The sequence below is a fragment of the Aphelocoma coerulescens genome, chromosome 22 (genome assembly GCF_041296385.1).
Source record: "Aphelocoma coerulescens isolate FSJ_1873_10779 chromosome 22, UR_Acoe_1.0, whole genome shotgun sequence".
NCBI lineage: Eukaryota > Metazoa > Chordata > Aves > Passeriformes > Corvidae > Aphelocoma > Aphelocoma coerulescens.
Window position 1 is genome coordinate 3,660,389 of NC_091035.1, and position 10,627 is coordinate 3,671,015.

The window sequence follows — 10,627 nt, forward strand, 5'->3', positions numbered from 1 at the left end:
CAGCAGAGGTGACAGAACGAGACGGAGCAGCCCCACGCAGGGGAAAAAGAGTTTTTATTCCAGGTTTCTCCTCCAGGACGCGTGTCCTACTCCCACCAGCGTGTCCTCAGAGCTGGGGGACACCCCACGCTCCCACACATCCAGAGATCCCCGTTTGGCACTGGGGGGAAGCCGCCGGATTGGGGGGCACAGCCGGACCCCCCCCCGCAGGGCTGGGAGGAGGCTCTGGCTCTGCGCCCACACCTGCACGAGCCCCCTCCCCACGCCCCAAAGGCACATCTGGAGGGGCTGAGGGTCTGTCCCTGGGGGCTGGGGGGCCGGGACCCCCTTGGCTACCGGTGCCGGTGCTCCAGGAGAGCCTCGAAGTCCGGGGAGCAGACCAGCTTGTGCCGCACGTGGCCCAGCACAATCATCTCGCCCGTCCGGTTGTCCCCGATGCCGACGGACACCAGCTCCTGTCCCACGGGGGAGGAACACCCGTGAGCAGCCTGATTCCATGGGAATCCCTGGGAAAAGGGTCCCAGAGGGCCACCAGCAGGACCCTTCCCCACCGCTGTCACAGGGAAGGGCTGCCCACGAGCCAGCACGACCCGCCCCCAGGGGTTATTTTGGGGTGAAACCCCCCAAAATTGGGTGGCAGTGTCCCCCTGATACCTGTAGGAAGGAGCAGGGGGTGCCCATGGTCACATCCAGGGTCACCTTGCCCAGCACCAGCTGCACCTTTCCCGACTTTCGGATGAGCAGTTTCCCCACCTGCCCCTCGGGGAGGTCGGCCAGGGTGCAGGTGTTCTCCGCCTGCTTCACCTCCTGCCGTGGGCACAGCGGGGTTGGGATCACATCACAGGATTGGGATCACACCATGGGGTTGGGATCACACCACAGGGTTGGGATCACATCACAGGATTGGGATCACACCACAGGGTTGGGATCACATCACAGGATTGGGATCACACCGCGGTGTTGGGATTGCACCGTGGGGTTGGAATCACATCACAGGATTGGGATCACACCACAGGGTTGGGATCACATCACAGGATTGGGATCACACCGCGGTGTTGGGATTGCACCGTGGGGTTGGAATCACATCACAGGATTGGGATCATATCACAGGACTGGGATCACACCATGGGGTTGGGATTGCATCACAGGATTGGGATCACATCACAGGACTGGGATCATATCACGGGATTGGGATCACACCACGGGGTTGGGATTGCACCGCGGGGTTGGGATCACATCACAGGATTGGGATCATATCACGGGATTGGGATGACACCATGGGGTTGGGATCATATCACAGGATTGGGATCACATCACAGGATTGGGATCATACCATGGTGTTGGGATCACATCACAGGACTGGGATCGCATCACAGGATTGGGATCGCACCACGGGATTGGGATCATACCACAGGATGGGAATCACATCACAGTATTGGGATGACACCACAGGGTTGGGATCACATCACAGGATTGGGATGACACCACAGGATTGGGATCATATCACGGGATTGGGATGACACCATGGGGTTGGGATCATATCACAGGATTGGGATCACATCACAGGATTGGGATCATACCATGGTGTTGGGATCACATCACAGGATCGGGATCGCATCACAGGATTGGGATCGCACCACGGGACTGGGATCGCACAGCGGGATTGGGGTTGCACCACAGGATGGGGGGACAGCACCGTGGGATGGGGGGACAGCACGGGATTGGAGGGGAAAGGACACCACAAGATGGGGGGGATGACGCCATGGGATGGGGGGGACATCATGGGATAGGCGGGAAGTCACCATGGGACTGGGGAAGATGACGCCGTGGGAGGAGGGGGAGACATCACGGGATGTGGGGGAAAGGACAGCACGGGATGCGGGGGATAATGAACCAGGGAGGAACATCACACCGGGGGGACAGCACGGGACGGGGTGGAAAGGACACTACGGGATGGGGGGACATCCTCATGGGCTTGGGGGAGGGCTCACACCCAGGGATGAGGGGACACCCCCACCGAGCCCCTACCTGGCTCTTCTCCTGCTTCACCACCACCACCTGCCCGTCCTCGTTGTGCAGCTCGGATTTGATGGGTTTGGAGTCGTGGGTGGGGGGCTGGCCGGGCAGGGTGTCGGGCAGCTGCAGGAACACCAGCTCCTCCTCGGCCGCCAGGCTCAGCTGCTGCAGCAGCTCGGCCGCCGACACATCCCGCGGGAATCCGGGGGGGCCCTTGGGCTGCGCCGCCTTGGGATCCTCCTCACGCGGCTCTTCCTTCACTGCAGAGGGGCTGCGTGGGCACGGGGCAAACAGGGACACCCCCAGCTTGTCCCTGCTGTGTCCCCCTCATCCCAGCCCACCTTTCACCGCCGGTGGGTCCAGCTCCATCTTCTCCTCCTTGGATCCAGGGAGCCACGGCTGGGTGTCCTCCTGCTCCGCCGCCTCCTCCTTGAAGAGCCACCCCGAGTGGGCCAGGGGCAGCTGCACCGGCTTGTTCCGGATGTCGTTCTTCAGCCCCGGGTCGTCCAGGAACTGTGGGGACAGCACAGGGGACACTCAGCACCACCTTGGTGGCACCAAAGCCACCCCCTCCACGCCCCACTGACATCGTCCTTCTGCAGCATCCGCAGGATCTGCTTCGTCTCCTCGTCCGTCTCCCGCTTCTCCTTCTTGATGTTGATGATGTGCGAAGGGCCGAAGTCCGACATGTCCACGGTCTTGTCCCAGGAGCCTGCTGGAGGGGGGACAGAGGAGCAGCCCCAGGTCACCCTGAGCCCGTGGGACCCCCTCCAATCCCCAAAAAAACCCAGAGGGGAGCTGCCCTTACCTTTCTTCTTCATCATTTCAGCAGGGCCCTGCTCGAAGATGGAGTGGGACTGGATGACCTCGGGCCGGCCCCGGCCCCGGCCGTGCCCATCCCGCTGCCGCTCCCGCTCCTTCTTCTCCTTCTTGACGGACACATCCTCGCGGGGCCTGCGGGGCACGCAGGGGGCACGTCACCCCCAGGCCTGCCCCGAGCCCCTCCCAGCACATGGGTGTTCTTGGAAGGGACCTCTGGACATCACCCAGAGATGTTTGTATGGATATTTGGGATATTTCCATGGGTATATGAGATGTTTATAGGGATATCGGGGATATTCCCATGGGTATCTGGGATATTTCTATGGATATTTGGGATATTTTCATGGGTATTTGGGATATTTCCATGGATATTTGAGATATTTTTAGGGATATTTGGGATAGTTCCATGGATATCTGGGATATTTCCATGGATATCTGGGATATTTCTATGGATATTTAGGATATTTCTATGGATATCTGGGATATTTCTATGGATATTTGGGATATTTCCCTAAATATCTGAGATACTTATAGGGCTATCTGGGATATTTCTATGGATATCTGGGATATTTCCATGGATATCTGGGATATTTCCATGGATATTTGGCATATTTCCATGGATATCTGGGATATTTCTATGGATATTTAGGATATTTCTATGGATATTTGGCATATTTCCATGAATATTTGAGATATTTCCATGAATATTTGGGATATTTCTATGGATATTTAGGATATTTCCATGGATATTTGGGATATTTATAGGGATATCTGGGATATTTCCACGGATATCTGGGATATTTCTATGGATATTTAGGATATTTCTATGGATATTTGGCATATTTCCATGAATATTTGAGATATTTCCATGAATATCTGGGATATTTCTATGGATATTTGGGATATTTCTATGGATCAATGGGATCTCCTCTCACTCCTCCTTTCTCCAGACCAACCAGGCCCAGCTCCCCAGTCTCTCCTCCTCGGACAGATGCTCCAGACCCCAAATCATCCCCGTGCCCCGCTTTTTATCCACAGGGAACCCCCCCTGCTGGCAAATCCACCCCCGTCCCCTCTGGAAACAATTCCAAGGCCACTCACTCCTCCTTGATCTTCCTGCTGATGATGTTGGGGGTGAAGGTTTTCTGTGGGACGCAGAAGGAGAGGGACCAAAGTCACGCCACGAGCCGGCACCAGCCCCACAAACCAACTCCTCCACACCCCAAAACCCCCAGCCCGGGGTCCCCAAAGCCCCCGCTGGGGCAGCACATTGGGTGACCCCAATTTGGGGAGGAGGGGGGGGGGGTCTCACCTTCTTGACGCCGCCCAGGGTGAGGTCTCGGGAGCGGATGGAGGGCAGGCGGCCCGGGCTGAGGGCGGGGGCTGCGGGGCGTCTGCCCAGCACCCCCCGAGCCCCCGGGAGCCCCGGGCGGAGGCTGCCCGGGGAGCCCGAGCTGCCAGAGCCCCCCTCGGCCATCCTGAGGGGAGGGGACACGGTCAGGGACCCCCAGGGGGGCTCAGGGGGGGTCCTGCAGCCCCAAACAGGGCTCAGCCATACACCCACCCCAATAATGAACCACCCCCCCTGCGCCCCTAAATAGGGTCCACGAGAAGCCCCCTTACTCGGGGAGGGGGTCGTGTCCCCCCTGCAGCCCCCAGGACCCCCTCCCCAGCTTTCTCAACCCCCCCCGTGCACCCCCAAAAAGGAACAACTTGTCCCCCCCTCCCCAGGGGTCTCAGACCCCGCGATCTCCCCGCTCCCCCTTCACAAAAGGCTCTCAATCCCCTCGTTCCCCCCAGAAGCCCCTTGCTCCCCCTCCCCAGGGGCTCAGACCCCCATTACCCACTCACACCCCCCCAGAACCCACTCGCAGCCCCCTCCTCATGGGCCTCAGCCCCACAGGACCCCCCTGCGCCCCCTCCCCAGGGGTCTCAGCCCCCTCCTCGCCCCCCTTTCCCCCCTCTCAGCCCTCTCCCCAGCAACCTCACCCCCCCATACACCCTCAAAGAGGACCCGCTCTCCCTCCGCTCCCCAGGGGTCTCACCCCTCTCCTCGCACCCCCCAGGACCCCCTCGACCCCCCAAAAATCTTCCCCCCGCCCCCGCCACGCCGCCCCTTACCCTGCCCGGGCAGCCACGGGCTCGCCGCCCCCACTGCGCATGCGTGACGCACGGCGCGCCCTTCCCGGGGCGACGCTGCCGCCGCCATCTTTGCTGAGGGCGCGGCGGCGTTGCCAATGCGCCGCCATCTTTGTGGTTGGCATTGCCCGACTCCTTGTGAAGGCGGCGGCGCCATCTTTGTGGTGGGCAGTGCCCTGTTCTCCGGACCGGGAAGCGCTGAGGGGAGATTTTTTTTGGGGGGGGGGTCACTCAGTCCTTCATTTCACACCCTCACGGGCTTCCTGCAGTGCAAACACCTCCTCATGGTCCTTTACAGCTCCACAGCCAGCCGGCACCCCCAACGGGGGGGGTTCATGCGTGGGCACCAACCTCCCCCCCACTCCCCCCGCAAAAATTTGGGGGGCCATGAGGATTTTGGGGTGCTCCGCCAGCCGGCCACCCCAGAAAAGCTTTGTTCCTCCAAAAAGGGTGTTCGCTACGTGCAAAAGAACAAGTACCCCCTCCACCTTGGGCTTTGCACCCCCATTCCCACGGGGGTCCTGTGTGGGTACCAGCATTCCCACGCACCTCATCCATCCCATTTTTGGGGCCGGGAGGGGGTGTCCCGGTTGTGCCGCAAGCGGGACGGGGTGGAAAGGACACTACGGGATGGGGGGACATCCTCATGGGCTTGGGGGAGGGCTCACACCCAGGGATGAGGGGACACCCCCACCGAGCCCCTACCTGGCTCTTCTCCTGCTTCACCACCACCACCTGCCCGTCCTCGTTGTGCAAGCGGCACAACCGGGACACCCCCTCCCGGCCCCAAAAATGGGGGGAACAGGCAGAACCTGCCCACCACCCACCCCCAATCTGCACCCACATCCCACTCTGCCTCCATCACCTGACGCCGCACGCATCCCTCCATCCCATTGGCAGAACCGGGAGGTTTTTCCTTCCTCCCCCTTCTCTCTCCCAGCTCCTTGGATATCTATTTTTCCCCCTTTTTTTTTTTTTTTTTTTTTTTTTTTTTCCCTCTCCTCTCCCTCCTCTGGAGGGTGTTTGCTATTTCCGAGCTGGCTGGGAGGATCCCAGTCGCATCAGCCGCAGGCAGCGACGCGGCATCGCCGGGTACCACCGCGATCCCACCGGCATCCTCCGTCCTTCCCGCTTGGATCAGCCCCGCCGGGGCTCTCTGTCCTGCCTTCCCTTCCCTTCTCCTACCCTGCCACTCCACCGGCATCCCCGCGCATCCCGGCAGCCCCCCGGCACGGCCAGGTAAGGGCCTCACCGGCACCGTGACACCGGAGCAGCCACCAAATCCCGGTGGCGTTGGGACAACATCCCGACGGCATCGCGGAGGGATGCTCGGGGGGGCACGGAAGGGGGGCTACGGCATGGCTTGAGGGCTTCTAGCGGGCAGGAGGTGTTGGGGACGCGGGGACACGGTGACACGATCCAGCTGGAACAATCCCGGTGCAGAATTCCTGCGCCACCGCCGGGCACGGGAATGGGGCAGCGAGGTGGCACCTTGTCCCCAGCGCGGTGACCTTCTGCCGTGCCCGAGGGCTTTGGCGAGGAGGACGGGCGGGCTGGCAGCGGCTTTGGGGTGCCTGGGGGGGTGCAAGGGTGGGGGGGGCTGAGGGTCTGCGCAGATGGGGGGGACACGTGGCCGTGGGTGGCTGTGGGTGGCCGTGGGTGCCGAGTGACAGGGACACACACGGCTGAGCCCGGCGTGGGTGGCCGTGGGCACCCGGAGGGGGGGCGGTGGCACGTTGGCAGCCCCGCGGTGCCACGGCTGCCCCCGCACAAGCCCGGCGTGCTGGGCTGCAAGGTGGGGGGCAGCCGCCCCCTCCAGCCCCCCTCGGAGCACCCCCCATTCCCCGTGCCGTGGCTGTGACTCTGTGTCCCCTCTCGGCGAGCATCGCCCACCCCCCAGAGCGCCTTCCTGGGGCGCAGGGAAACTGAGGCACGGGCCGGGGCAAAGGCGGATCCAGCTTTTCCAGTGCCTGCGTCCAACCCTCCCCTCTCCCAGCAACTCCCTCGGCTCTCCCCGTGTTTTTCTTTCCCCACCCGGTGTTGAGCAAACCCCGAAACACCTTCTGGCGTCGCGCCGGGGCCCCGCGGCACCCGGGGGAGCGGCCGGGGCCCCCGCACCCGACCGGGCTTGTTCCCGGCGTCCCGCTGCCTGCTCCTGCCTGCGCTGCCTATTCCTGGCTCCCGGCCGCTTTTCCACCCCGGTGCCATCTGCTCCGCCGCGGGCGGCCTTGGCAGCTGCCGACGTGGGCAGCGAGAGGGGGCTCGGCACCCCCAAACCCGCGCTGTGCCCGCAGGAGCTCAGCCCCTCCGGCCATGGAGCTGCTCTCCACCCCCAAAAACATCGAGATCAACAACATCACCTGCGATTCCTTCCGCATCTCCTGGGCTATGGAGAAGGGGGACCTGGAGAGGGTCACCCACTACTTCATCGACCTCAACAAGAAGGAGAACAAGAATTCCAACAAGTTCAAGCACCGGGTGAGCCGGGGGAGGACGCGGGACCCCCTGCCCGCGGAGAGGAGACGGCGTTGGGAGGGAGGAACTGGCTTTTAGCCCTCTCTAGTGCTGAATTTGGGTCATTCCCCTCACGGGACACGCTGGCGGAGGGGACTGGGATGGGGATCGGAGGGTGACGGACCCCGCTGAGCCCCCGCGGGGGAGCTGAGCCGCTCCTGCTCCCCCTCCCCGTGCTGCGAGTCACTAATTCGGGCCGTTTTTAGCAGCGCCGTTGCCACGGTGATGCTATTTAATGTTTAACATTATTTTTTTTTCTCTCCTCCCCAATAATAAGGGGTGGGGGGGTGGGGGGTGGGATATTTTTTTCCCCTCTATCTCCCGACTTCAGCATCCGCCGTTGCCACAGAAACGGCTCTGCACTGCGGAGCTGCTCCGTGGCCTATTGACACCGCGAGATGCCACCGGGAGCGGGGGGTCCCCGAGACCACCCCCCCCGCCCTTGGGGACCCTGTATCCCCATCGCAGCAGGGACATGTTTGGGGACAGGGACGGGGCAGCACTGTAGGGACAGAGCGGAGGGGTGGGGGCAGCCTGAGATGTGCCACCACGGTGTTTTGGAGGGTCTCAGTGGATATTTTGGGGTGTGTGGTGCCCGGCAGCATCCCCCCGGCGCGGCGCAGGGGTGCAGGGCGGGGGTGGGATGCTGTCCCGCCTGACCCTCACCCCTCGGCACAGGATGTCCCCACCAAACTGGTGGCCAAGGCGGTGCCGCTGCCCATGACGGTGCGGGGCCACTGGTTCCTGAGCCCCCGCACCGAGTACAGCGTGGCCGTGCAGACGGCGGTCAAACAGAGCGACGGCGAGTACCTGGTGTCCGGCTGGAGCGAGACCGTGGAGTTCTGCACCGGGGGTGAGCGGCACCGGGGCGGCCCGGAGCCGGGAGGGACGGTGGGGGCGTTCCCGGGAGCCCGGAGGGAGGATGGGGGCGATCCCAGGAGCCGGGAGCTGGGAGGAGGACGGGGGCGATGCTGGGAGCCGGGAGGGAGGACGGGATTGATGCCTGGAGTCAGGAGCTGGGACGGGGGATAGGGACGATCCCGGGAGCTGGGAGGAGGATGGGGGCGATCCTGGGGGGTGGGAGCCGGGCGGGATGACGGGGGAACGCTTGGAGCCGGGAGGATGAGGCGGACAGGGGCAATGCCCAGAGCCGGGAGCCCGCAGGGAGGATGGGGTTGATGCCTGGAGCTGAGAGGGAGGACGGGGATGACGCCTGGAGTTGGGAGCAGGGAGGGAGAACAGGGGCGATCCCAGGAGCTGGGAGGAAGAGGGGGTCAGTGCTGGGAGCCACGAGGGAGATCGGGGATGATGTCGGGAGCCACGAGCCGGGAGAGAGGATAGGGCCAGTTCGGGGACGATGGGGGAAACGCTGGGAGCCGGGAGCCCGGAGGAGGACGGGGGCGATGCCGGGAGCTGGCACAAGCCGGGCCGGTTGGAGCGGCAGCTGCTGAGTGGGAGGCAGGAGGTGCGGGGAGCTGCGGGCAGGGATGGGCTGCTGGAGGGGGATGGAGACGCCCTGATGTCCCCGTGCCTGTCCCCAGACTACGCCAAGGAGCACCTGGCCCAGCTGCAGGAGAAAGCGGAGCTGATCGCCGGCCGCATGCTTCGCTTCTCCGTCTTCTACCGCAACCAGCACAAGGAGTATTTCCAGCACGTCAGGTACCCCCAGCCCCATTCCCCACGCTCCCCTCTCCCAGGGCGCATTCCCTGACCCTTCCTGTTCCTGTCTGTGTGTCCCTCCTCCTCCTCCTCCTCCTCGTGGCAGGATGCACTGCGGGAACGTGATGAAGCCGTCGCTGAAGGACAACAGCGGGAGCCACGGCTCGCCCACCAGCGGGATGCTGCACGGCATCTTCTTCAGCTGCAACACCGAGTTCAACACCGGGCAGCCCCCCCAGGACTCGCCCTACGGCCGGTACCGCTTCCAAATCCCGGCCCAGCGCCTCTTCAACCCCAACACCAACCTCTACTTCGCGGACTTCTACTGCATGTACACCGCCTACCACTACGTCGTGCTGGTCCTGGCGCCCAAGGGCTCCTCCGGGGATCTCTTCTGCCGGGAGCGCCTTCCCCAGCTGGACATTTCCTCCAACAAGTTCCTGACGTGCTGCGTGGAGGAGGGCGAGCTGGTGTACCGCCACGCCCAGGACAGCATCCTGGAGGTCATTTACACGGAGCCGGTGGACCTGAGCCTCGGCGTGCTGGGGGAAATCAGCGGCCACCAGCTCATGAGCCTCTCCACTGCCAACGCCAAAAAGGACCCCAGCTGCAAGACGTGCAACATCAGCGTGGGGCGTTAAGGGCGGGACGCGGGCAGGGCCGGGCAGGGGGACGGGCGCCCGCCGCGGGGGCTTCTCCCACGGACGCTGGTGGGTGGAGGGCACGGGTGGGCGCGGGGGACCCGGGCGGTGCCCCGAGGAAGGAGCCGGCGGGACGCTCGCCCAGCGAGGAGGCAGAGCCCGCGCCGCTGTGCGCCCCGAGGGAGGAAGCCTTCATCTCCTGGACTGGCCGACCAGCAGCATCCTCGCTGGCGTGAGCCCCGCGCTCTGCCCTGCTCCGCTCAGCCGCTGCGGGACCCCCTTCCCCTCCGGTGTCCCCCGCGTCCCCCCCGCCCCAGGTTCACGCAGCTCCCAGGGAGCCCCGGCCCTGCCAACCGGGACTGGGGCTCCCCGGCTACTCCAGGGGGTTCAGGGAGATGTTGGAAGCACCCCCCGGTTTTGAACTGTTCCCGGGGACGGGGGGTGCTCAGACAGGGACCTGCGGTGTGGGGGACCCCGGGCGTACCCCCGTGTCCTGTCCCTCTCTGCTCTGCCATCCTGCACCGCCCCAATCCCCGGCCCCGCGGCCCCGGAGGCAGCCGGAGGAGCCGGGGAAAGGGGGAACGGATCTGAACCCCCCCCCTCCCCGTGCCCCCCAACCCGCCGCCCCCCGCATGAGCCGTCGGCAGCATGGCGCTTGCGTGCGGCCCCCCCGGGGTGCCCGCCCCCCGTCTCTGTGTACCCCCTGCACGCTGTACAACAACCGGCTCCCCGTCCCCGAGCATCCCTGTGCTGTGCTGGAGGTGTTTCAATAAACTCTGTGCGGTCGCCACCGGCCGTGTCACGCGCCTCTGTCCCCCACGGGACCCCAAGAAGTG

At 63.9% G+C, this 10,627-nt stretch overlaps 2 protein-coding genes across 3 annotated transcripts; one reads left to right on the forward strand and one right to left on the reverse strand.

The window, feature by feature from the left end:
• Positions 1-243: 243 nt before the first annotated feature.
• Positions 244-5,025, reverse strand: POLR3D (RNA polymerase III subunit D). Of its 2 annotated transcripts, none has more exons than XM_069035574.1 (9): positions 4,960-5,025; positions 4,151-4,316; positions 3,940-3,983; positions 2,825-2,970; positions 2,604-2,728; positions 2,358-2,529; positions 2,029-2,276; positions 655-807; positions 244-455 (listed from the first exon to the last, which is right to left on the reverse strand). In XM_069035574.1, exons 1-9 carry the CDS (start codon positions 4,998-5,000, stop codon positions 333-335), a joined length of 1,218 nt encoding a protein of 405 aa, XP_068891675.1. In that variant the 5' UTR covers positions 5,001-5,025; the 3' UTR covers positions 244-332. The 2 variants fall into 2 exon arrangements, with proteins under 2 accessions (XP_068891675.1, XP_068891674.1); XM_069035573.1 differs by having other exon boundaries at positions 2,604-2,731.
• An 802-nt stretch (positions 5,026-5,827) lies between these two features.
• On the forward strand, positions 5,828-10,410 carry PHYHIP (phytanoyl-CoA 2-hydroxylase interacting protein). The gene is made up of 5 exons (XM_069035577.1): positions 5,828-6,216; positions 7,272-7,455; positions 8,170-8,344; positions 9,033-9,150; positions 9,257-10,410. The coding sequence occupies exons 2-5, from the start codon at positions 7,291-7,293 to the stop codon at positions 9,789-9,791; spliced, it is 993 nt and encodes a 330-aa protein (XP_068891678.1). The 5' UTR covers positions 5,828-6,216; positions 7,272-7,290; the 3' UTR covers positions 9,792-10,410.
• Positions 10,411-10,627: the final 217 nt, after the last annotated feature.